General features: G+C 41.2%; 1 protein-coding gene across 20 annotated transcripts in view; it reads left to right on the top strand.

The window, feature by feature from the left end:
- LOC108137078 (basement membrane-specific heparan sulfate proteoglycan core protein) overlaps nt 1-27,844 on the top strand; it is an 87,560-nt gene that overhangs the window by 40,933 nt on the left and 18,783 nt on the right. For 4 of the 20 annotated variants that reach the window (XM_041707090.1, XM_017258584.2, XM_041707092.1 and 1 more), the window contains 20 exons: nt 11,554-11,664; nt 12,129-12,251; nt 13,306-13,431; nt 13,993-14,487; nt 15,111-15,259; nt 15,659-15,752; nt 16,345-16,518; nt 16,961-17,110; nt 17,257-17,389; nt 17,971-18,056; nt 18,530-18,730; nt 19,127-19,369; nt 20,881-21,108; nt 21,219-21,440; nt 21,673-21,750; nt 22,491-22,624; nt 22,694-22,787; nt 23,150-23,536; nt 23,708-25,944; nt 26,022-27,108. In XM_041707090.1, coding sequence (XP_041563024.1) covers nt 11,554-11,664; nt 12,129-12,251; nt 13,306-13,431; nt 13,993-14,487; nt 15,111-15,259; nt 15,659-15,752; nt 16,345-16,518; nt 16,961-17,110; nt 17,257-17,389; nt 17,971-18,056; nt 18,530-18,730; nt 19,127-19,369; nt 20,881-21,108; nt 21,219-21,440; nt 21,673-21,750; nt 22,491-22,624; nt 22,694-22,787; nt 23,150-23,536; nt 23,708-25,944; nt 26,022-27,108 — 6,552 coding nt within the window. The remainder of the gene's footprint in view (nt 1-11,553; nt 11,665-12,128; nt 12,252-13,305; nt 13,432-13,992; nt 14,488-15,110; nt 15,260-15,658; nt 15,753-16,344; nt 16,519-16,960; nt 17,111-17,256; nt 17,390-17,970; nt 18,057-18,529; nt 18,731-19,126; nt 19,370-20,880; nt 21,109-21,218; nt 21,441-21,672; nt 21,751-22,490; nt 22,625-22,693; nt 22,788-23,149; nt 23,537-23,707; nt 25,945-26,021; nt 27,109-27,844) is intronic. The other 16 variants (XM_041707096.1, XM_041707098.1, XM_041707094.1 and 13 more) reach the window with 16 other exon arrangements.

Raw genomic sequence — 27,844 nt, forward strand, 5'->3', positions numbered from 1 at the left:
CAATTAGAAAACGCTTCGGAGTGCATTTCCCATTTGCCAGTCGCATTTTCCACTGTTTATTCTATTTCATTTCATTTTATTTTATTTCATTCTATTTTTTTCAGGGTTAACTTAATGCTTGTTTACCGTTTGGCCAGAATTGTTTGACTTTGCCATTGCCTTTGGTTTAAAGTTTTTCATGCCGAGATTTTCCTCTTTTGTGTTGAGTGTGTTGTGTGTGTTGTGTTTACTGTTTGCTGGGTGGAAAACCCTTCACTGATTCTTTGCTGACTTGTATGTAATTTGATGCTTATGCCATTAACAAAAATGTCAAAACGTCTAAATGCCATTGGGCATATGACTATATACACCAGCTTTTCACAGTTTTTCCATACCACCACCACCACCACCCATCCCCCTTCCCGTCCCGCATTTTCCAGGCACGTAATTTGCTTGTTGAGAGCGCGTGCGAAATGTCAAGAGAACCTAGAGAAAAGTCGCCTTGCAGATTATACGAAAAGAAAAGTTTTTCGCAATGAGATTTGATATTTGCGCCTGGACCGTAGAAGGGAGGGGGTACTGAGCTGAAAACTCGAGACTGAATCGAAATGGGATCTGGATTGTGGGGGCAAATGGGAAATGGCCAGACATTGTTGCGTATGCGGAAAAGGAGAAAATCTGTTTAGCTGATTAAATACGTGACTTAATTCCAAGTATCTTAAAGATACACTTTGATTTATACAAATTTATGCAGTGGCAGTGCAATTAGAATTAGCATTTGATTGGCCCCCGATTGACGGGCGAGTGACGATTGCAAGTCAAGTCAACTTGGCCTCGCTCGCCATTCAGATATCGAATATCCGAAGATGTCGATTCGGGGCATTATGCACTCCAAATGCACTGCACAAATGCAACTTAATCCACACTCATGGAAACTCAATATTCCATTAAGCAAAGACAATACCTTCAAACGGCAATTGCGATATTAAATTTTGCTAACCCATGACCCAAAGTATACATTTCCATAAATAATTAGCAGAATGGGGAGAAAATGCAAATTTAATTTTCCAGCCCTCCCCCACTATCAAGTTTATGGATTTAAATTTATGTATTTATTTTACAAATTAAGCCTAACATACAATGAAGAGCTAAACAACAAGTTAACTAGTTGAGTTTAAATATTAAGTTTCGGCTTAAACCGTTTACAAAATGCATCACATTTTTCAGCTTTCCCAATTATCAAGTCTATTAAACTAAATTTCAAATATTAGGTTTCGCTTTAAAGCTTGTGGAAAATGCATTACACATTGCCAAGCAATCAGAAACAAAAGATAAATATAGGTGGCATAAAAGTTGGACTACTTATAATATTTTTATAGTTTTTCATAAATTCCTCTAATTATTTCATTGTTTAGTGAATTTGTTTGTCTATTTTGTCAAGTGTTTTCTTACTTTTATTATTTTCCCTCATTTTGTTAGTTAGTTAGTTTTATTTCTCAGTGTTGTCTACCTAATGCATGCTATTAATTGCCACTGCATTTAAATTCGTAACTGTCTTGGCTGAAGTGTTTGGCACGTGCACTGCACAAATGTAGCTTATTTATTAATTTGTGTTCCCAGCATCGCTTGTCAGCGTTTTAGACGGTTTTTATTTATTTTTTTTTTGTATTTTACTTATGTAGTTTATTTGTCCAGCGCTCTATGCAAATGGCAGAAATGCTGACAGACTTGCATGACAACTGCAACAGCGAACAGCGAACAACGAACCAACGACAACGGGACAGCAAAAGTGAATTTACGAGCGCACTGCAGATGCGGTCAGATACCGCATAATGCATCTAGCAGATACATTCTGCGATTTCCCAGCGATAGGCCCTCAGTTTCAGATTCCATCCATCGAAAAGGGAAACTGCGGCGGCATTTGAATTGCGAAAAAGGAAATCAATTTGCAAAAAGAAAGCGAAAAATTCCGCGGAGAGGCCAGGAAAAGATGTTCAAGATTTGGATATGAAAGAGCAGCTTAAAAATAAAATCAAAATATTATTTAATGCCCTAGGAAATATTCAAATAAGCCCAAACTTCCAATTATATTTTTAACAGGTAGAAGATATGCAAAATAGAATAGACATAGAAATAAATAGGTTACAAAAAAATAATATCCAATCAATCCATTTAAATTCCTCTGACACAATCCTTGTCTTTCTCATTTGCATTAAATCATGCATTATTCATGAGCGCACCCAATAGTGCCACAAATGTACAATCACACCTGCTTAATGAGCTCAGCTGAAATCGTAAGCAAATTGCAGGGTATTAAGGCTGTCGATAATGTACTTAAATTGCGGCTGCACCCACTCGACTCCAAGATGCAGAATTCACGGAGGGGGAATGGCGCTTTGAGGTGGATTTTACTGGGTTACTGGGCATGACCGCCAGCGCTTGCGTTCTATAATATTTTATCAGCAATGCAAAAATCTGAAGACAACAACAAAAATAATAGCCTAGTGCACTTCGTTATCTAAATGACGTAAGGAATTTTAATCGAGCATCCAAAACGATAAACGATGTCGGCAAAACGTCAGCGTAAATAGTAAAAAAAAAAAACAAAAAACAGATACTGAGTGGTGGCAAAAAGAGGGAAGGAAGTCAGATCGCACACTCACGATATCAAGTGCACTGAAAAGAAAATGAGTCAGTCACGTTAAATACAAAATTAATTTACAACTTGACTAAAAATAAAAAAAACACTATCTCTATAACGTTTTTTAAATATATTTGCATTGCAAAATAGTTTTGGTTGTGTCTAAATAAGATCCCTATTGCTAAATTAAATTTACATTTTACATTTATTATTTAGATTTCTTGTATTGTCTAATAAAAAATATGATTCAAGAGTGTTTTTTTTTAATTACACTTTTTTTTTGAGTGTAAAATGCAGGCATGAAAACACACATAAATGCATTTGAACGATTTGTAATTGCTATTACAGGCAGCTTGACATCATCGGCCGACAGCTGATGCTATGAGAATGACGATGATGATGATGATGATGATTAGAGAGAGCACGGGAATCAGCAAGAGAAAGAGATAGAACGACAAGGGCAGATAGAGAGAGGAACACACAAAGCGCCGCCGCATCGAAAGAAATCTGAATGACTAGCATACAAAAATGTAGCACCATTTATATTCCGCCCGGGAATCCGAAAGGGGAGAATATTATATAGATCGTATCTGATATAGTCCAGATCTTTTATGGGCAAGCTCTCCGAATCGAAGTCGGGTATTGAAAGTGCATTCCAATCGAATGATAGACCAGGAATTTGAATATGCCACGAGCTCATTCATTACTTATTCACTGAATGAATCATTACAGATTCAGAGCCGGGAAGGGTTAATAGCTAAAAATAGAAAATGGACCAAGCGATATATAAACAAAAAAAAAAATTATATATATATATAGTAATAATAAAGATTAACAAGTGAGCAATGCACTTAATCAAAGGCAATTAAAGGAATTAGCTCAAAGTCAGCAAGCGACTTTGGTCCAGTTATGCACATGAGTTTTAGAGGTTTACTGGGTAAATATTTTATGCATTAGATAAGCTAAAAGAAATAGGGTATATTTACGTCAGCTTAAATAATCAAAATGTAATATTTCTTCAGTGTCTAAATCAGGTAGTACATGTATTTATAAATTCCTTTCGGTATTTATAACCTTATACTATTTATAACCTTATTTATTAGAACTAAATGCATTCTATTCCATGGAATGCCTTGCAATTTAAAATGACACAGTGTTTTCGATTGTGATCCCTTGAAAATGTGACATTAAGGGTAACCTCATCATTTTGGGAGAACACTCTGTCCATCTGGGGGGAAGCCACAAATCTCTAACTTTGTGACTCACGTCCCCCATTTGCATCATTTGTTGTTCTTTGGTCATCGATCAGCTGTATTTTCCGAATTTTCCCGCCGCTGCATTTGCATATCTATGTTTGGCCTGCATTTGGCAATGAACTTCATGATTCAGCGTGGCGTTTTTGGGGAATTAAGGGGAATTTTAAGGGGAGGTCCTGAAACTGAAGCGTGTCCTGGCTCAATCATAGAAATTGTTTCCGCCGGCCGTGGCCAACAAATATTTGGCCACAAAATGGTTATGACTGCCCGCCCGCAATGATTAATGACAATCGCTGGATTGAACGTGTCTCTCCAATTTCCCTACTTATGACTGCTCCTTTCCCCATATATATGCATACATATATTTGAACTCGTATTCGTATCCGTATCCGTGCGTGTATATATGTTTTTGACGTCTCTCTGGCCGATAGCATTTAATTGCTCAGCGATATATCATAAGATAGCGGGCACTCGCATTCCCTCTCAAGACTTGAAAATTAAATAAATAAATTGTATAAAATATTTACATGTCCACTGGCTGCTGCTATATATAAATGCATACATATACATACACACAATATATATATTTATATGTGCATTGCATTTTATGTCACAGTTCCACGAATGCAGTCCAAAGTCAACTCATAAACCATCGAAAAGAAAAAAAACCGTGTGGAAGACCAGCCAAATCACGCATACGACATGTTGTGCAAACAAATAGACAGCAGGCGACCATGTGCTCGGTGCGGTGAAAATTATGGCAAATAGAAGGGGTTCCCGGGTGCTTAAAAGTTAAGTAGTGTTGTCAAGTGTGTAAATATATAATTCGGTTTAAATTTAATACAGTGTTAGGGCAAAAAGGCAATAAAAAAGTTTAGGCATTTAGCTGAGACTTTTAAAATTGTTTATTTGTTATATTATTATTATTATAAATTAACTGACTAATTAAAAAAAAAAGGATAGCTATAAAAAATGTATTTTTTTGTTTATCTTATCTTATTATGTAAAAGAGTTTGGGTTAAAGAATACAAAAATACTAAAAGTAATTTTTAAAATTACATTTTTTGAATTGCTTTTTAGTTAGTTCAAGATCTTAAAGGCCATTATTTTTACCGCAATTGTTTGGCATTTTGACCAATTTCCGAACCGAACGTCATTAATTGCTGGCCGCTGACTTTTGTTGGTTTTTGTTGCCACCGACATTTTGTGGCTCCTGTTGCGGTTTTCCCCGCTTGGCTTTCCACCTTTCCCCATTCCGCCGCGTTTTCCGCGGCAAAAGTATTTAAGAAACTTGCAAACAAAACGCAAAGAACTTGCGATTCGTTTTTGGACTTGTCTCCCACTCTCCGGTTGGGTTTCTTTGCCATCCCATCCTGCTGCTTCTGTTGCTCCTGCTGCTCCTGCTCCTTGGAAAACTCCTCCTTCGGTTTTCGGTTTCCGTTTGCTGTTCGCCGCCTTCCGTTTCCCTTTGTCACTGGTGCCTGGCACGCGCTGACACTTTTACTTTGGCCACGGACGACCACGAAAGGCGGCAACCAGCCAGTGGCAACCAGCAACTAGCAACTTGCAACCAGCAACCAGCAACCAGCAACATGCGACAGGCAAGCCGGCAGAAACCTGCAACTTGCCACCGGTAAACGACAATCCACTGAACAACATGCGAACGGAAACAGCTCAGTTCACATTGATCACAAGTTCTGGTCCGATGTCATCTGGAATTCAGTTTGACATAATCCCTCAATCGCTGAAGACACCTTCTTATTATCATAATGGGAAACTTCTCAAAATAATTTTTATTATTGTAGGACTTGTTTTTTAATATTAAAAACTTTCTATTACCATTTATTTAGAGTTAATAAGGGGAATATATGTTCATTTGTAACTTATTTATAAATTCGCTCTTTAAAATATGACCGGAATTGCATTAATGATTAGTTGATATGGAGTAGATCAACATCATTTAAACTTAAAAATTTATATTTGCATACTTTTGGGCTATCTGAAACTTAAATGTCCATACAAAGCAAATCAAAATCATTTTATCTTTAAATCTGTAAATCTGTTCCTTTTTGATTAAAACCATTTTTTAATTATTTTATTCTATTTTCTTGCCAAAGTCCAAAGTCTTTACGTAGACCTGCGATTGCCACTGTGGCCGCAAATGATAAATTTATTTAATTTGCCATAAATTGGCGGAGTAACTAAGACGACGCACGCAATGACAACGCAACCCTCTGAATTCTGAATTCCGAACCCTTAACCCTCGAAACCCCCCACTCCCCCTTTTAAGGAGTATGTCTTACAGCAAAAGTTTATGCAAAACAAGCCACAAAAATTAACGTTTGTCACATTGCGCATGGAATGCGACAAATCAGTGGCAAAACTTTAACCCGCAGACAGGTCTTTTATTTTTTTTTTTTTGTTTTTTGTTTTTTTTTTGGAGGAGGAGGAGAAGGCGTGGCAGGCACACATGCCAACGTCAAACAATTTCATCGATTTAGCAGGGAGTTACACAAAAAAAAAAAAGGGGAGAGAGTTTTTCGCCAACAAGTTGTTGTCGCCGCTTCTTTTTTTTTATTTTGGGTCCCCTTGTTTTTGTTTTTGAGCTTATTTATGCGACATTTTCATTGTGTGTTTACGGTTCCGAAATGAATAAGTGAAATGTGGAATAGATTGAAGAAGACCCAAAGGGGGAGGCAGAGGGTTAATTGGGGTGGAAAATGAGGGTTACGAGGTGGGCGATGGCATAGAACCGCTGCTTGAGCTTGGGCAAACAGATTCACATGCAAAGGCGCACTTAAAACTGCAGACGCCACATAATTGTCGCCCCCTGCAGCAGCTGCCCCCCTTTTACCCGCCCCTTGAAGTCCTTTTGCCACCTCTTTTGCCACACGGTCAAAACGGAAAATTACGAACAATTGGTCAGAAATTGGTTCTTATTTAGAATTATAAATCGCTCTCATCTAAGGTTTTGCCATAAGGGCTTAAGATTACTTTCTAATGAAGAACATATACTCAATAAGAAACCCTCAAACTGCCTCTCTGAAAAAAAATATACACAAATGTTAAATACATAAATAATAATATAACATCAATAATATTTTCAAGGAAAATAAGCTTTTTAAATGGAAAATAGGGATAAGCTTAAATAAAACCCCCAAACTGTCTCTCTGTAAAAAAACGCATAGCTTATAGTTGAAAAACTTGAATAAAAAAATAAGAAAAATATTTAAATGTTGAACACATTTCTCTCAGTGCAGGGCTGCACTGACAACTGTCACTGGTTTTTGACACGATTTCTCTCTCTTTCTTTGCGGCGCATCGCGAGTTAAGCAAACTGCAACCAGAAACTAAACACTCGGGGGCAACCTTTACGACCTACAGCCCACTGCCCCCTGACCCCTTAACCCTTAACCCTTAGCCTCCCCGTGCAAGGCCCAAACACCCCCCCCAGCTAATGACTCATTAAATAACGCGCTGCACCAAGGGGTTAAGACGAAGGAGGTGGGGTGTGTGCATATTCATGAGCTTCGTGTTAAGCTGCCATTTTGACGTCGACTGTTGGCAGTGTTTACATAGCCGAAAAAGCCAAGCCAAGAACAGTGAGTGCACACACTAGTTTGAGTGTATGAATATGAATATGAGTATGAATATGAATCAAGCCATCAATCAGAGTGTGTCCCTGTCTCTGTGTCATTCGAGTGCGTCGCTCCGCTGCCACTTGACATGCATTCGAGCTTGATCTGCGAAACTCTGCCCAAATAACTGAAATGAATATGATCATAATTGATGGCCGGGGCGCCATTCGAGTATTTTGAGTGATGGAGTTTGATAAAATCAAGAGCTGCTTAGGCCCTTAATTGCAAATTAATTATTGCAAATGCGATTTTGCAAATAATTATCATATAACTATAAGAAAAATTAAAAGATTCTTAGAATTAAAACACTATATTTATAGATATAGATATATAGATATATATTGTTTATCTTAAATATACTCACAATTAATTCATTGTCCAGTATTCTTAAAATACATATAATTTTAGCGTTGCAATATTATTATTCCAGTTTGTTTGTTTATTTTTCGAAGTAGACATAGTCTTATATCCAAATATGAAATCCATAATTAAACGAATCGACAAGGTTGTCTGGGCCATTTCCCATATTTTGCTACCCCTGCCGTCCATTAATGTTGGCCAATTAATAATATGAGACATCACGCATACGCCACATATGCCAGATTTGCATCAGGACATGGCTCTCGCTTCCTGTTGAACCCTTTCCCCCCCCTTTCGGTTAACCCCCGTCCTTCACCTCCAAAAAAAGCCACAACGGAAATCGATTAGCCATCGACATAAAACCGAAACGAATGTTTATCGCTGATAGTTTTTGGGGTCGTAATTAAGAGGTCCTTCGGTTGGGGGAAGTTGCAAGGTTAAGGTAATAACACTTTTGCATGCCAGACAATTCACGAATTGTGGTAGAGGCTGCCACTTTAATACCTGTTTTAAAATGGAGAAGGACAAAAAATTACTATGAAACATGAAAATTCTAAAAACTAATTTACTCCTTTTAAGTTGGGTATCAAACAAATGCTTCCCTCACACATTTGTAAATCAGTTTACACCTTTAAATATGTTATAACTTATTTTTAACGTTTCTCAAATTTGAGTTTATTTTGTTCTTAAAACTTGTATGTATCAAATGTTTAAATCGACATCCGCAAAAATTCTTTTAATAATTTAAAAAATTATCCTCTCTTCTTGAAATTTTGGTTGTTTGTGCTAGAACAAAATTTAGTTTCGATCGTGATGCGCAAAATTCGTCGTCCGAATCCATCGAGCTTAAGTTCCGCCCCCTCCAAAGCACTTTGGCTGTTGATAAAAGCGAGTTAATGATTCGATGGAACGCTAAGCGCTAACGAGCAATAATCAAATCAAAAATACTTTTTACAAATTGCTGTTAAACAGCTTTTTTCCTCTCGCCGCAGTCTCATCTGAATTTTTATACAATTTGCGTGGCAGCAGAGTGAACAATTTTTAGCTTAACTCCACATTACATGGGGGTCCTTTCTTGGCCCCCACAAAACCAAACCAAACCACACACCTCTTAACTTGTTTGTTTGCGGCTTTTGCCATGTTGGCGTTCTTTTGCGTTTTCCATGCGCCCGCGCGTATCAATTATCGACTCGAATTTAGCCCTCCTTTTGGACGACTCGTCTTCCCAGCTTTTCCGTACCGCATTTTCCACCTTTTTTTTCGTGTTCGGTGAAATTCACAGCTAAGGCAGAATTAATAGTACTTGGGAAACATGGCTTTGTAATCTCAATGGAAAATAAAGTACATTAAAACGGGTTTTATTTAGGGAGTTGACATTTTCATTGACTTTTAATTTAGATATAATTTTTGATATATTATTCTTAATATTTTAAATGTTGTTTTTTAAAAAATTGAGATTCCAACAATTCAAGGGAGTAACACATCAAATATAATTTGCAATGCTATTTTTTCAGCCGCCACTGTATGTATGTTGCATACTTTCTGGCGGCGCTTTAAGTTCAAGTGCAAGTCAGCGGGGAAAAAGCGGAAAAAGTCTGCCATCCAAACTGATCCCATTTCAAGGAAGACAACAAAAAAAAGTGAATATAAAGCTTGGCTGGGGTGGAGAATTTCCATTTGACACTCAGCGAAGAAGACAAAATGCAACAATGGAGTTGAAGATAAAGCCAAAGGAGCTGCAAAGCAGTGCAATCTGGGAATGTGGAGGAAAGTACCAGGGGCATTGTCATTAGGGGTAAATTTATGGGCATTGGGAATAGTAAAAGCAGTAATTGATATAACCAATATTTATGCAAGTCAATTTTGCAAGTCTACCGTGTGAATTGGCAAAGGCAATAAAGCATCTGGGTTACAAAAGCAGACTTTATAATTATGTTCCTACATTTTTTATAGCATTTCTTAGTTCTGAGTATTTTAGGTTACTTACTATTAATTTCTTAATTACAAAAAATGTGAAATTTAAGAAATGTTTATTGACTATGCTCTATATTCATTAGACTTAATGAAAAAAAAATACATTTGAATAGTAAGTTACAAATTTTAAATAAATTTTTAGCTAGTAACATGTAAATTATAAAAATAAAAATTCATACTACCGAAAGCTGAAAACCGCTAAGGAAGAATAACAAATAATAAGAAAAACAAATAAGTGAAAGTGAAAGGTAAAAATCCCCAGCTGGACTTAAAAACCCAGCCCCTTCAATTTTCACCTTTATCAAGAAAATGCAAGATGGAAAAAATTTGTTTTCCGAGTTGCGGATTATAATTTGTTGTTTGTGCGGGGCGCAGTCAAAAGGATTAGGATCACACGTCTGGCCAAATAATTGGAGCCCAACAACCTTTGGCAGCCGAAATCCCTTATGTGCCCCCCGTCTGTCTTTCCACACTATTTGAATCTTTAATGTCAATAAGCGGCAGTTGGGAAATAAAAACAAACAGAGGCAGAGGCAAAGACAGAACCAAGCAACAAAAATCATATTTTCCCCCGTTTGCAAATTGACTTGAGGAGCGCCTTTCCATTCTCCTTTTTCTCCTGTCTGTCTGTCCGTCTGTCTGTCTGCCTGTCCGCAATGAAATTGTCAAATTGTTGCCCGGAATTATCCTCGCCTTCGTGTTGAAAATTGCCGAATGAAAAACTTTGGCGATTTGTGTGGGGCCCGAAAGTTGCTTAAGTTTTCGCCACTGCAGTTTCACATTAACTGACACATTCGCAATGACAAATTGTCGACTAACGGCGGCCAATGGCCCCAGTTTCAAAAAGAAAAGCAAATAATAAAATAAGTCAACATTTTAATTGTATGTTCATTTTCTCCTAGGAAATTAAAAATCACAGGAGTTTCTATCGAACATTATTCATGCTACATTTTTATTCTATAATCCTAAAAATAATTTCATAAATATGCATTCGATTTAAAAAGTTGTGTGGAAAATTCTTTAATAATCTTCACAATAATTTTGAATAAGCATTGTATAAAATATCATGTTAAATCTTTGCTAATTGTTTGCTCCTGAATTGGCTTTTACTTTAAGCTGCTCTGATTACGACACCCCATTTCCTCTAATGTTCACTTAACTTTTCTTTACTTTTAATTAGCCTCTGCTCGCGGCTCTTCTGTTTTTTACCCCAGCTCTCTTTGTTATCTATATCCCTCTGCGCGAGTTTTCCGGCTGCGCTTGTAATCAAATCCGCGTTGTGTCACTTTGTGTAGGGCTACGAAAAAAATATTATCCAAAAATATTTGTAAAATTGCTTAAGAGTCTTCTGCTGCTGCTGCTGCTGCTGCCGCTCCGTTGCTGCTGCCGCTCCGTTGCTGCTGCCGCTCCGTTGCTGTATGAAATATTAAGCGAAGAGTCGAGTCCGGCGGAAAAAAGGGTTCAAAAGGCCAACAAACATGCACAGGAAACTGTGGCTAACGAGGGGAGGGGATTTCTGTCACACAACAAACACCTAACAAACTTTTGCTTTCAAGTTGACGACGGACAGGGTGGTGTCGAAAAAGTGGTTACATGGGCCGGCGGAAGTCCTTGTTAAACTGCATCCGGTTGTCATCTAATTGCAGGCAGCCAAATCCATCTGACATTCTAAATATAAAATTCCCCACTTTTTATTTATTTGCAGAATGCCATGCCAACGAGTTTAGATGTAACGATGGACAGTGCATCGATGCCAGAAAGCGTTGCAACAACATCGAGGATTGTGCCGAGGGCGAGGACGAGGGCGAGGAGTGCCGTAAGTGATATATAAAGTCTGAAACACCTTTATCCAGTAGTTATTTATTTCTAAGGGTGTACTGTGATCAAACTAGGATATTAAGCTGCTTCTATTGTCTAAGATATAGGATAAACGGGTCCTCCGAATACCTTCGGTTGCCCAAACAGCTCTATTAATCTCTGTTTAATCGCCACTTTGATAACCACTGCCTTTTTGAGTATCTAAGTTAATAGTATCTAAATAAATGGATAATAAGGATGTAAAGTCCTTGGAAATCCATCGGTTAGCCTCAACCCTTTTGTAATCGTCATTTTGATAACCAACTATCTGATATAACAGCTAAGCTTTAATCATCTAAGTTGTAGTATAAATTGTCCTTCGAAATCCATCGATTAGCCAAAACCACTACTTACCCAATATTTTTTCTCTCGTTTAACCCCCACCACATGCTAACCGCTACCACTAACCCATACTACTAACAGCCGCCGCCTGCAGCGGAATGGAGTATCAATGTCGCGACGGCACGCGCTGCATCAGTGTGAGTCAGCAGTGCGACGGCCACTCCGATTGCAGCGACGGCGACGACGAAGAGCATTGCGACGGAAGTGAGTAGCAACCCATTAGACACCCATCAAAGTCCACATCCATCCAACAACCCTCGGATCTCAATATTTACACAGTGTGGCCAATTAGTCATCCTTTGGTATATGAGGGAATTAAATACAACAAACAGAGCGAACAAAAATACATTATAGATACTCTTTGAATATCCATTCGGAATTGTGATAGAGCATTAGCCATCTGAACTGATTTTTAATGCATATTTTCGAGGAAAATAAAATAAATAAATAAACGCTTTAAAATCACAACAAAATGTAAGCAGTCTTATCTATATTTCTCTATAGAAATTAATTCGAAAAATGAATAGGAAACCTTTTATCATAAACGGACAAACCCTTTCTTTTGTGTTTTATTAGGACTTTTAATAATTGGATTTGTTATCTTGTTTTAAATCCCATATACCAAAACAGTTGGCGACACTGCGTACATTAGTCACAGCTTTCTCTCACCATCTCTCCATTTGCTCATGACTTGCTATCTATCATCTCAATCTCTACTTAATGCTGCCTTGGTACAGTTGTGCCCAAGTTGCGATACACATGCCCCAAGGGAAAATTTACCTGCCGGGACTTGAGCTGCATTTCGATTGTCCATCGCTGCGATGGCCGAGCCGATTGTCCGCACGATCGATCAGATGAGGAGGGCTGTCGTAGGTGTTTCGATAAACGATTACTTAACCTCGATAATGGTCCGCCTACTCTGTCTATCTGTACTCTTTTTTACTTCCGTTCTCAAATGGGAATGCAGCCTGTCTTTACGACAAGTGGCAGTGTGACGATGGCACCTGCATAGCCAAGGAGCTACTTTGCAATGGCAACATCGATTGTCCCGAGGACATTTCCGATGAGCGCTACTGCGAGGGTGAGTAAATTTTGCGAATTGTTGCTCTTGGCTCTAAGAATTCTCCCTGAAGTAGTGGTAAGTTCATCCTTTTCCCAATCAATTCATTAAAGTCACCTCACACGAAAACCTCACCCCAAAAAACTAACAAACGCATGCTATCGATAAATATATATATATATCGATCGTCGTCGCCAGGTGGCTACGACGACGGGGAATGTCGGTTCGATGAGTTCCGTTGCGGAACCGGTGAGTGCATACCTATGCGTCAGGTGTGCGATAACATCTACGATTGCAACGATTATACCGATGAGGCCAACTGCGGTAAGAGCCTAACGTTATCGATTTGTATCGATAAGTTTAGCTAAATCTTGTGTTTATTCCTGCTCTGCTTTGTCGCTCTCTTCGTGGGTAACTAAAATCGATAATTGGTGTTGGTCCTTATCTATTCTATTCTCTGCCCTTTTTTATCTGCTGTCTTGTGTGTGCTCTTTTCGCTGATATCTATCGCTATTTGTGAGATAGCGACCTATCGAAATGTTTTTGTCAGTCGATACTTGTTTGATTTTGATTTTAACTCCAACCATTTTATTTTTCTTTTCCCCCACCCACCCGATAAAAATATGTTTTGAACTCCCCTGGTTGTGGTTATCGAATGCCCGAAATTAATCGATTAACTGCACGTCAACATATTTCGGAAAAAAACACAACCTGCAACAACGACGATCTACGAATTGGCTCAACGAAAATAATTAAACTTAAATGCATGATTTAATGAAAACAACCCCGACCCCCCACTTAACCCCAAAACCCCATGGCCTGCATGCGGCTGTCTATCGTAAAACGTTAAACCCCCAATCAAAAATAACAATCGGACCATAAAAGATGGTGGTGAATCCGAAGAGGAGGATAGTGTGGGCATTCCCATTGGCCACCGCCCCCAGAGACCGAAGCCCAAGTTCGATGACGGACTGCACGAGAAGGACATCTACGAGTACCATGTTTATCAGCCCAGTAATGTCTATGGGAAGGCCGATTCCCAGAATCCCTGTGCCAGCAATCAATTCCGTTGCACCACGACAAATGTATGCATACCGCTGCATTTGAGATGCGATAATTTCTATCACTGCAATGATATGAGCGATGAAAAGAACTGCGAGCAGTATCAACGACCCACCACCACCCGACGACCCTTGATCTGGGCCCCACATCCTTTCACCACCCAGGGCCCAGGCTTGCTGGAGCGTAACAACACCACTAGAACCACCGCCAGCAGCACCACCACAACCACCGAGGCGCCACCAATATGGCAATGGGCAACGAAAACGACAACCACCGAGACCACGACTACTAACCCAATAACAACACTTGGCGTAGCGAGTAGGTGTCCTTAAGAGTTGAAGAAAAGCTTAGCAATCTTAAGTGGGTTAAGGGTAACCAGGCTGCAACAAAATTATTGGTAAAACGAAAAAAAACTTAATATCAACTTATTCTAGCAGAAAAGATATCCTTTAAACAGGAATATCAGTAAAATTAAAAAAAGGTATGTCATCCCCCGGGAAAATTTTAGTTTTATCCAACAATTTTGTTGCACTGAAGACCGAGCATGAATGGATATGGTAATTGGTAATATTACCTTTTAAATCCAATTCCCGTTGATGGTTTAGGAAGCGTAAAGTTAAGTAAAAGTGCATGCGATGTTTGAAACATTGAAACCTACTTTAGCAATAACCAACCAGCACACACATACACACACACACACACGCGCACACACATACAATTTAGTTAGTTAGTTAAGCATTTAATTTTTAAACTCTTTTAATTGATATACCTCATATAGTTTATACTTGTACATATATGAACATCACTCACTCTTCCTCTCTTTTTTTCCGTTCCCGTTATGGCTTGTTTTATTATCATTGCGATTATACCATACTGCCCTGTTGAGTCACCCATCATCATCGCCATTCCTCAAACAAAAATATAATGCCACACACATATAGTCAACTCAGCACAGTCATGCCTCGAAAACATCGAATTCGCGTGCCACAATCGCGATTGCATTCCGATTGAGAGCGTCTGCGATGGCACCCCCGACTGTGGACACGAGGAAGACGAGGACTACGCTCTTTGCAACTGCAGCGGCGACAAGGTGAGCCAACCACCCACCGGCCGCCCACCAGAACCACCCACCCTCCAGATAGACCCACACATCCTCCATCCAAAATATATGCCCAGTGCTTGTTAGGTGAAACAATCCAATTAGAATTTCTTTACATTTGATAATAATAGATATCGTTTTCATATCAATTTAATAGTTGAATACAATTGATCGTTGATACGTTGATCGTTTTTTGACTAGCAAATAAGTTATTTTATTGGAATATACCCAAAGAATGTATTAAGCCTCAGATAAGCACTGTGAAGATATAAACACAACGTCCTACATCCCCACACACACTCACACACCAGTTAGAAGTGGGTATATCTATCTTTTGCGCCACCTCTAATACCTGTAGAAAACACACACCCATTCTCATGCTTTCTTCAGTACAAGTGCCAACGTGGCGGCGGGTGCATTCCAAAATCCCAGGTGTGCGATGGCAAACCTCAATGCCGCGACCGCAGCGACGAGAGCGCCTGCCGTAAGTACCATCTCTAGCATTCTCTATCACTCGGGGTTCGATAAATATCCCTAAAGAAAGAAATCTTTTTGTGTACTTTTGTGGAATTGCCATTAAGTGCTTTAAACATCCTTAAGTTTTAACGTTTGAAAATAGTTTGGAAAATATTAATAAAACAAGGGATATTTACGAGCCCTTTCTTTCTACTATCTTCTCTGTCCCAATATCGATCATCCCATCCCCGCTCTTTCTTAAAATCTTTTGGTTAAATTCACCCATTTAATCGTAAATCTAGTTTAAGTTTAAGTTCTCGTTCGAAGCTAACCTTGAATATTAAGTAGCTCCTTGCTAATTGGTTTAACTGCTTACTGCTTGTGCCAACCTACCGAATTTCCACCATTTCACAATCTCCTCCCCTCGTTTCGACTTTTGTTGCTAACTGTACTTTCTGTTTTGCTCTCTTTTCGCCAAAAAAAAAAAAAAACAACAAAAAAAACATCCCGTACAAAAAATCTATCCCGTATTTTGATACTCCGATACGTTATCTTGTGCTATCCCTGCTATCACACAACACACTACATCGCCCGCCTCCCTGTAAACCCCAAAACTCCAGATCTCCATGGAAGATTAAATAAAACTCGTTTGGGGGTCGAGTGCCTAGGAAGCCAATATCAGTGTGGCGATGGAAGCTGCATATCCGGCTACAAACGCTGCAACGGCATCACCGATTGCGCCGATGGCGCCGACGAGTATAACTGCATCTACAACTACGTCGATTCCAGTTACGGTAGTCCCACCCATTCATCTACTCATCATTCATATCTTACAGCAATGCGGTCGAAAAAAAAATGGTTCCTTGTGTCAAAGCAAAGATTACGATCTTAAGAGCAATTTAAATAGGTTTAAGTATCTGAAGAGTGAAGTCTTATGAAACCCTTAAAAATTATTCAGATTAATTAAAAAGTTTATTCCGTGTATGTATTTTAAATAATACTTCTTGAAGGTATTGAGAAACAACCAATGAATTGCTTTTAAGTTAAACCTCTTCTTAGACATTTCTCAAGAGCCCAACCATTTCAACCGCACCTGCATCTATCCGCCTGACTCTACAAATCTATCGATCTGTCTGCCGGACCCAGCCAATATACATATCATTTATCTTTTATCTTTCCAACTTTTCATACAACAAAAACACACAATCACAAAAAAAAAAAAAAAAAAAAAAACAGACAACGACCCGGACAACAATCCACTGAATGAATGTGATATCCTTGAGTTTGAATGTGACTACAGTCAGTGCTTGCCGCTTGAGAAGAAATGCGATGGTTATGTAGACTGTGAAGACGAGAGCGACGAGTTCGAATGTCAGTCGTACACAGGTAAAGACCCCCCCCAAAATCGGGGCTAACCTAATGGCTCCAGGTGCTAACTACCACTAAGCCTAATGCAACCACCAACCACTCGCTATCATGCACCACCAAACACACACTCACATTCACATTCGCATTCGCCTCATCATTCGCAGACCGTTGTCTAGAGTCCGAGTTCGAGTGCGATAGCTACTGCCTGCCCCGCGATCAGTTGTGCAACGGCATTACCAACTGCCAAGATGGCAGCGACGAGCGCAACTGTACTTTCTGCCGGGAAGATGCCTACCTGTAAGACCAACTATCCATCTAAACACCAAAACTCAGGAACTTATGTAGAAGAAAACAATTAATTTGATTGATATCGTCTATCAATGCAAGTAGCTTCAGTATTTTTTCAATCGATTTTTCTAGATTGGAAACAAAAAGTATCATTAATACAATGTAATTTAACCAAAGAAATTTTCAATATTTTATGTTTGTCGCATATCCGTGCATTTAAGTAGTTCTTAACAAACATACCTATTAAGAAAGCTGTTTGTGTCATATCCAGTTTATCAACGGTTAAAGTAATCAATTTATATTGTAAAACATAAAGTGAAAGCATTTAGTCCTTTTTTTTAAAGAATAAAGTTTTAGTTACATAAATAGGGAACAGTATCCTTAAATCAATAAGAAATCAAATATTAGCAGGACTGTTAGATCCATTCCGTTCTACTCCTTTCATATCATAATCATTTCTCTGCTCTTTCATGTCATGGCTCTTACTCTCCAACACACGACACAACACATAAACCACATCATCCACCATACAACTCGAACATCACTCACGCGACCATCGCTAACCGATATTCATCGTCCATCGCTATCAGTTGCAACACCGGCGAGTGTGTGGCTGATAATCAGAGATGCAACGGCATCGACGATTGCGCCGACGGCAGCGACGAGCGTCACTGCGGTAAGAAGTCCAAGAATCTAAACCATCGGTACCCCTGAGCCACCGACAAAAAAACCCAGGCCAAAACTCCCTGCACCACCCTAGAATTTAGTTTTAGTTTGCTGCTTCGCTTTTGGGTAGCTTGATTTGGTCTTAATTTAATCGATAGGCGTTAACTCGAGTAAATCTGCCTTGGGCCTTCTCAAACGAGTACTCAATCACTGATAACACATTGATAAAAAAGAGTCCTTCCTTGTCAATTCAGAGACCAATTTCTTGTGATGCTTTGCTATTTTCAACACGTTAATGCTACTCCCTATTCTAACCCTTTCTTTGACATTCCTACATTTTATGCTCCATCAAGCCTATAACCCAACATTCGTTTATCGTTTATCTTGTCTTGTCGTTCCATCTTTATGCTAACCCAATCACAACACCAACATCACTGCCAAACAACAACATCCACGCAACATATACAACACTCAATACTACAGAGACCAACAACCACTATCCCACACATAATGTGAATGTTATTGTCCAAAAAACGAGTCCTCCGAATCCTAAAACCAAACGCTGTCGCCCCAATGAGTGGCAGTGTGCGAATCTCGAGTGCATCGAAATAAGTTTGCAGTGCAATGCATTTAAGGATTGCTCGGATGGATCCGATGAGGACCTCAGCGTTTGCTTCGGCACCGGTAATCGAGTCAAATCTTCCAATTACACTTAATCTTTACGATACATATGCATATAATCAATCAAGCTTATACAATGGAGGTCAATTTGATCTTTTGCAAAAAAAAAAAAATATATATACATATCATAATCCATTATTCCTTGAAAAATAAGATCAAGTTGACAACCTTTTATAGGAATTGTATATATCATGCCATAGTTTAATAAGTCTCCGATTGGAATCAGGTTTGTATGTGGCTATAGACCTTAAGAGCTATCTAAACTAGGACATACGCATAATCATCCCGCTTTCTTATCTCTCTTTCTTGTTGCGTCATCCATGCATCCATTAAACCACCATACACAATGAACCCTGCATGATGTTACCGTCGATGCTATAAAACCATATATATATATAGCCACCAATCGACTAAAACCCAGTGACTGCAGTTCGGATCAGTTCTTCTGCGATGAGTCGTGCTATAACCGTTCGGTTCGATGCAACGGGCATTTGGATTGCTCCGATGGTAGTGATGAGGTTGGATGTTCCATGAAGTCACTGCCATGTCCACAGCACCAGTGTCCCAGTGGGAGGTGTTATTCGGAAAGTGAGCGATGCGATCGCCACAGGCACTGCGAGGATGGCTCCGATGAGGCCAACTGTAAGTCTCCGCCTCCGTCTCCATCGAACCATTTCCCATCTGCCTTTTCCCCCCTTCACTGTTTTATTGGATCACGGATCACTGATCGTGTATTGGCATTGTGGTTTTATCTGTGGAGGTCTTCAAAAAATACTCTTGGGTTGGGATGTCTTGGGTTCAACAGAAACCCATAAAATCTTTTGTTATTTAAGCACCTAATCCTTTTGTTCGTATCCGTAAACACAGCGCTTTTTTGAGCAGCACCAGTGTCAGTAAACATGAGTATCGTATTTGCATTTTGCACTTTTAAACACAGTTACAAAACCAAATTCCAATATCGTAACTAATTGTATAGTTTAATTCAAAAATATTTTATTAATTTGATGAGTAAATATAAATATAATGTTATTAAAATTTTGAACAAAGAAAGCTTAAAGCAAATACCGTAAATACACATTTTAAAAGAAACTTGCGAAAATTATTTAATGTACAGTTATTTCTCCGAACTTAAATATCAAATATCTTTTTTGAATATCGTGTTTTTAATTTTTCTTATACTTTTTAATGTAAGATATAAATTTAACGAAAATGAATAAAAACCGAATAATATGTTACGCCTAAAACTTAAACTTAATAAAATATATATTTTTTAATTGATGTATTAATATATATATATTCTATAAGGGTCCAGTTTATGCATTCCACCAACATCGTACTGCATCCAATATGAATATCGTATGTGTTTTTTCATTTGCTAATCTATTTATCTCTATTCTCCGTCTCTCACTCCGTTTCTCTTTCTCTCACGCTTTCTCCACTCTGCTTTTGGTCGTGTGATATTTTCTTATTTTACGTTATTATATTTCACCTGAATTTGGTTGCACCACCAAAACCATCCCAAACCACCAAATATCGTATACAGGTACTGCCATCCTGTGCAAGGAAAATGAGTTCCTCTGCTTCGATCGCCAGTTTTGCATAAATTCAACGCAGCATTGTGATGGCTTCTACGACTGCCGTGATTTTTCCGATGAGCAGAATTGCATTGGTTAATAAAACAGCAATCGATTTGATTTAATATTGGTTTTTAAAATAGTTTGCCCTAGCTGTAGTTGCCCTAGTACTATCAAAACTTTTTAATATTTTTAAAAAGTAATGAACATTATTATTGATAAAATGCATTCAAAACTATAAATTATTTGGGAAAACAATTTTTGCAGTTAGCATTCTTATTATTCTTATTTATTGGAACCACCAGAAATTAAGTTATTTAATTAATAAATAAGAATTTATATTTTGTTATCTAAGAAATTCATCATTGCTATATTTTCAGTGGTGGTGATTTTAAATTTTAAGTTTGCCTTAAGTCAGCCTGCATGCGTTGAACATTGTGTGCACTGTTTTATATACTTTTTGTTTATATTAATAACTATCAATCCGAAATTGACCTTACACTTTCAGCAGTTTTAGTGAATTAAAATCTGATATTTTGGAGACCCGTATTTGACCTAAATTTTTGGCTTAACCCACAGGCTGTGCCCCGAGTCAATACCGTTGCCGAAACGGAGACTGCGTTGCTGGATCGGCTGTCTGCGATGGAATCCCCCAATGTAGCGACAATTCCGATGAACTCAACTGTGGGGGCGGCCAGGAATGTCTGCCCAGTCAGTTCAGATGTAATAGTGGCCAGTGCGTGAGCTTGGGAGCACGTTGCAATGGACGATCCGACTGCCAGGATGGCTCCGATGAACATATTTGCGGTAAGTAAGGGCATTAAGTGACACCCCTGCAAATCAGCCAGGATCCGACGCCATCATCGCCATAGCTCGAACATTGCATCATTCACTCGCTTATGCATATATATGTAAAGGTCATCATCAAGTTGAGGTCACCCAAGGACCCACTGGAAGTGGCACCACTTCTACTAGCACCACTGCCATGACGCCACTGAGAATCATCTGCCCACCAACCTCATTTAAATGCGACAATGGGCCCTGTATTTCGCTGGGTCTACGATGCAATGGACGGATCGATTGTCCATATGATGAAAGCGATGAGGTGGATTGTAGTCATGTCAGCAATGAGATTGATAGTAAGTGGGCGATCTACCAAGAGACCGAGATGCCCATAACCAATGATATTAAATAACTGTCTGACTTTCCCTAAAGAACCTACTAACAGCGATTGAGGGCTAGGGCTAACACACATCCACACATCTATCTTATTCTTCTAATATCCTGATTCACTTTACCATATCCTATAGATAGCCCTTACTTTACCCAAAGACTAACTCTGAATTTCTTTCAATTCCTCGAAAACAACAGACAACTTTAATAACCCTGGACGTGGATCGAACCAATTGAATCTCAAGACCTACCCAGCCGCTCAGATCATCAAGGAGAGTAAGTATCCCAATGGGCAATTCTCCATGCTCCATTGTTCCTCGTACATATATCTAAAAGTATTACAAAAATATATCAATCTTGTGTCTGTTAAATGTTCTGGGAGCAATTATTTAAACTCAATTTTCGTTGTATTGATATTTTAAAATATTTTTGGACAACCCTAATTGCCGTTCTTTGTTCTCGTTAATGCTTAACCCAATTCAATTCTATAAACCAAAATAAAATATATAAACCGCAGGATATATTAGGGAGGGTAAGTTGGCCTAACTACAATCACTATATGCATACGTGTAGACAATATTTCGACTAGCACTTGGAACCCAGCACCACCCGCACCACGAAACTGCACGAAAAATCTGGCCAGAAGTGGAGTTGTACATTGAGTCGAAATTTTGAAATCACAAAATCCTTAGAGAACGAACCCCTTTATAGCTTTGAATATAGTTGTATTATTTGTTAAAGAGTATTATATGTATGTGTGGATTTTTATATACAAAAATTGTTGGAATATTAAATGAAAAAGATTTATCCTCGATTTCTATAAATTTAAACATTTGTTGTATTCATATTTGGTATTATTTGTATTTTAATTTGCTACTTATGTACATTGATAAATTCCAACATGAATATCATAAAAGTAAATCCCACCTATATCAAAACCCTATTTCTTTTGCTCGTCAGCTGTTTACCGATTGCGTTTGGCACCAAGTTAATTAGATTTTGTGCTCCCCTCACAGGTCGCGAGGTCGTCTTCCGTTGCCGTGATGAAGGTCCCACTCGCGCCAAGGTCAAGTGGTCTCGTCCCGGTGGACGACCTCTGCCCCCCGGATCCAAAGATCGCAACGGTCGCCTTGAAATTCCCAACATTCGGGTAAGTCACCAATTTTTAACCATACTATTAGGTCATGATTGAATCAGTTAAAATTTATTTATCAAATAGGTTGAGGATGCTGGCACATATGTTTGCGAGGCTGTGGGTTTTGCCAACTATATAGCCGGCCAGCAGGTCACCGTGAACCTCAATGTCGAACGCTGTAAGTACAAGTCTAGATTTAAGTGAGTCCTAAGGCTGGGTTTTCTAAGGAAAAAAGGAAATCTGTATAATCCAAACAAGCAGCCTGGGGTGAACACAAGTATGAGGAGCTACGCTCAAATCGCATAAGATATGGTACTGTGCCACACATTGATCTTGAGTTTTTTGGACTAGGTAGGGTTTCATTTAAAGTTGCTTTAGGGCTACAGCCCTCCAACGAAACTTGACTTACACATTTTTATATAACTTTTCTCTTCCCATTTTGCCACTTGGCTCTGTTATTGGTAAGCTGAAAGGCGCTTTAACCTTTCGCAGACCCTCATTATAATTATTTTTTCCGTTCCTCTACTTTCCTCTGCTCAGATAACGACTTGTCATCCCGCCCGAGCTCAGCCTGCTCTGAACACCAGTCCACGTGCATGAACGGCGAGTGTATTGATAGGACGGCCATCTGCGATGGAACTCCAGACTGCTCGGATGCTTCCGATGAGCAGAGCTGCAGTTTGGGCCGCAAGTGCCAGCCCAACCAGTTCATGTGCGCCAATTCGAAGTGCGTGGATCGCACCTGGCGCTGTGATGGACAGAACGACTGCGAGGATAATTCCGATGAGACCTCCTGCGATCCGGAACCAAGTGGCGCTCCCTGCCGATTTAACGAGTTCCAGTGCCGCAGTGGTCATTGCATCCCCAAGAGCTTCCAGTGCGACAATTTGGCGGATTGTACTGACGGTACCGATGAAGTTGGCTGCAGTGAGTATCCGTAGAATAAGTACCGTTTAAGTATGAGCCATTTATGATGGAATACCCTTGATCTCCAATATCCGCAATGAAGGATCTGTTGGAATATTGGTCCTTCATGGCGGATATTGGGAATCAAGTTTTAATGCATTTTCGCCATGTTAACCCGAAACTCTTTCGCAGTGAAACCCATGCCGATTCGCCCGCCACCCCCATCGGTATCCCTGCTGGAGTTCGAGGTGCTCGAACTGACCTGCGTGGCCACCGGAACCCCAACACCGACGATCGTGTGGCGTTTGAACTGGGGCCATGTGCCCGACAAGTGCGAGTCCAAGAGCTACGGTGGAACCGGAACTCTCCGCTGTCCGGATATGAGACCAAAAGACAGTGGAGCTTACTCGTGCGAGATTATCAATACGCGCGGCACTCACTTTGTGAACCCGGACACCATTGTCACCGTGACGCCACAACGCACGGACGTGTGCAAAGCTGGATTCTTCAATATGCTAGCCCGCAAATCAGACGATTGCGTCAAGTGCTTCTGTTTCGGAGTGGCCAATTCCTGCGATAGTGCCAATTTGTTTACCTATGCCATTCAACCGCCGATCGTGTCGCACCGCGTTCTTAGTGTGGAACTGAGTCCGCGTCGCCAGATTGTGATCAATGAGGCAGCTCCGGGTCAGGATCTGATCACCCTGCACCATGGCGTTCAGTTTAGGGCCTCGAATGTTCACTTTGCTGGTCGGGAGACGCCCTACTTGGCATTGCCTTCGGACTATATGGGCAACCAGTTGAAGTCCTATGGCGGAAACTTGAGGTACGAAGTTAGCTACATGGGCAGTGGAAGACCAGTCAATGGTTCAGATGTCATCATCACCGGCAATCGTTACACTATAACCTATAGTGTTTACACACAACCTGGTCAAAAGAACAAGGTTAAAATTCCGATATTGCCGGGAGGATGGCTGAAACCCGATGGCTACAAGGCCACGCGCGAAGAGATCATGATGATACTGGCCAATGTGGATAATATTCTGATACGACTGGGCTACCTGGATAGCACCGCTCGCGAGGTGGATCTAATAAATATTGCCTTGGATTCGGCTGGAAGTTCGGACCAGGGATTGGGTAGTGCCTCCCTCGTGGAGAAATGCTCGTGTCCACCCGGTTATGTGGGTGATTCCTGTGAGACCTGTGCCCCTGGCCACGTCAGACAGCCGGGAGGACCCTGGCTTGGTCAGTGTGTGCCCTTCATTCCGGAACCCTGTCCATCCGGAACGTTTGGCGATCCACGACGTGGTGTGCCCTGCAAGGAGTGTCCTTGCCCCCTGACCGGTGGCAATAACTTTGCCAGTGGCTGCCAACAGAATCCCGACGGCGATGTCGTATGCCGATGCAATGAGGGCTACGCGGGCAGGAGGTGCGAATACTGCGCATCTGGCTACCAGGGTAATCCGCTGGCTCCGGGAGGAGTTTGTCGCCCGATACCCGATACTTCGTGCAACGTTGATGGCACCTACAACATCCAGAGCAACGGAGCTTGCCAGTGCAAGGATAAGGTGATTGGCGAACAGTGCGACACGTGTGCGGCGAAGAGCTTCCACCTCAATTCGTTCACCTACACTGGATGCATCGAGTGCTTCTGCAGCGGAGTGGGAGATGATTGCGATAGTAGTACGTTGTATCGCGACCAGGTGACCAGCACCTTTGGACGTTCGAGCGTCAATCATGGCTTCGCTTTGGTTACCGACTATATGCGTGCCACCCCGGAGACCATAGCCGTGTCCATGGCCGTGGTGCCCAATGCGCTGAGCTTTGTGGGATCGGCGGATCATGCCGGGGACACACTCTACTGGAGTCTGCCGGCCGCGTTTCTGGGCAACAAGCTGACTTCCTACGGCGGCAAGCTGAGCTACACTTTGAGCTACAGTCCCCTACCCAGTGGCATAATGTCCCGCAACAGTGCCCCGGATGTGGTGATAAAGAGTGGCGAGGATCTGAGGCTCATCCACTACAGAAAATCACAGGTTAGCCCCAGTGTGGCCAACACCTATGCCGTCGAGATCAAGGAGAGCGCCTGGCAGCGCAGCGACGCAGTACCGGCCAACCGTGAGCATGTCCTGATGGCCCTCAGCAACATTACGGCCATCTACATTAAGGCCACGTATACCACGAGCACCAAGGAGGCCTCGTTGCGTCAGGTGACTTTGGACACTGCCACGGCTACGAATCTGGGCACAGCGCGTGCCGTCGAAGTCGAGCAGTGTCGCTGTCAAGAGGGCTATGTGGGTACGTCCTGCGAGCGGTGTGCTCCTGGTTACGCCCGCGATCCGGAGGGTGGAATCTATCTGGGATCCTGCCTACCCTGCGAGTGCAATGGACATTCGAAGTATTGCAACGCCGAAACCGGGGACTGCGAAGTGAGTATTCGGCTCGAAGGACCAATTTCCATACCCTTAGTAACCGCACTAATTCTCCCTTTTTTTTCAATTTGCAGAACTGTTCTGACAACACCGATGGACCCAACTGTGAAGTATGCGCCGCCGGCTATGTTGGCGATGCCACTCGCGGAACTCCGTACGACTGCCAACTCGATGAGGTCAATCCGCCGCCGCGTCCGCTGCCACCGGGCAATCACACATTTGACTGTGACGTATACTGCGATTCTCACGGAACATACGCTTGCCGCGACAACTACTGCCAATGTAAGACGAACGTGATTGGGGATCAGTGCAATGAGTGCCGTCCCGGAACCTACGGACTGTCCCCCGAAAATCCGGACGGCTGCAAGGAGTGCTACTGCTCCGGAGTGTCCAACCAGTGCCGTTCGGCGTCTCTGTACCGCCAGCAGATACCCGTGGACTTCATTCTCAACGCACCCCTTATCACAGATGATAACGGAGATATTTTGGACACCCAGAACCTAGAACCCGACTTAGCCAGTAACATGTACACCTATTCGCACACCAGCTACACGGAAAAATTCTGGAGCCTCAGGGGCAGCGTGCTGGGCAACCAGCTTCTGTCGTACGGCGGCCTCCTGAGTTACACCCTAGTGGTGGAATCCTTTGGCAACTATGCGCCTGGCCAGGATGTGATCCTGATTGGCAACGGAGTCAAGCTGGTCTGGTCCAGTCCCGACGGACGTGGCGATCGGGAGGAGTACAGTGTGCGACTGCACGAGGACGAACAATGGCAGCGCAAGGATCGTGGATCGGCACGACCGGCATCCCGCTCGGACTTCATGACTGTGCTAACAGATCTGCAGCACATACTGGTCCGAGCCACGCCCAAAGTGCCCTCGACAAGGACCTCGATCGGCAATGTCATTCTAGAGAGTGCTGTCACCACCAGAACGCCGGGAGCTACGCATGCCGTCGATCTTGAGTTGTGCCAGTGCCCAACCGGATATTCGGGCTCGTCCTGTGAGAGCTGCGCACCACTCTACTACCGCGACTCCAGCGGCTCCTGCAGCCTGTGTCCTTGCGAGGCCTCCAACACCGAGTCCTGCGATTTGGTTAGCGGCGGCTATGTCGAATGCCGGTGCAAGCCACGCTGGAAGGGCGATCGCTGTCGCGAAATTGGTGAGTGGATGGAATGGTGATAAGAGTCAGAACCCCAACGTGCAATTCGTCTTTCCATCGCTCTCCCTTTGCTCAATCACTGACTTCCTGGCCCAACTTCGGCATACGAAACTACATTGAATACTTTCCAGATACGGTGCTCGTACTCTATGCGATATCTTAAGTGCAAGTTCGAGTGTCAGGGTATACTGTATTCATGAAGATGTACTGCCAGAATGAAACCTTTCCTATTCCCTAGTCTTTATGAGCCTTAAATACCTACTCAGATTTGGCCAAAGAATCGCCTGGTCGAAAATAGGCCTGTCCGTTGTAAGAATCAGATCTCTGAAACTTCAAGAACTTGAGGAGAACCCTTTGGTATGCAAGGTACTGTTGTACTGACAAGTGCATACAAAAGGCTTTTCAAGACATTTAGTCTTTCTTTAAGCCAACACAAGTGATGTTGTCCCTGGCCAATTGCTAAATCTGAGTAGTGAGTATTACAAGATCGGATTAACCGATTATTAAGTTCTTACCTGTTTTATTTACTTTCTCCTCTCTCTCGGACTTTGTTTTTGTCATTCCTCTTCCTCCGTCATCAACTCTCAAACCGTTTGTAAACAACAATTTGAAAAAAAAAAAAAACCAAAATTTAAAATTGCAATCACCAAAACCAACAAACATCCCATCCATCCACATTCTAGACACATCGCCCATTATCGAAGAACCGCCCCAGATATGTGATTTAAGCAGGGGA

The sequence above is a fragment of the Drosophila elegans genome, unplaced genomic scaffold, assembly GCF_018152505.1.
Source record: "Drosophila elegans isolate 14027-0461.03 unplaced genomic scaffold, ASM1815250v1 contig_149, whole genome shotgun sequence".
Classification (NCBI taxonomy): Eukaryota; Metazoa; Arthropoda; class Insecta; order Diptera; family Drosophilidae; genus Drosophila; species Drosophila elegans.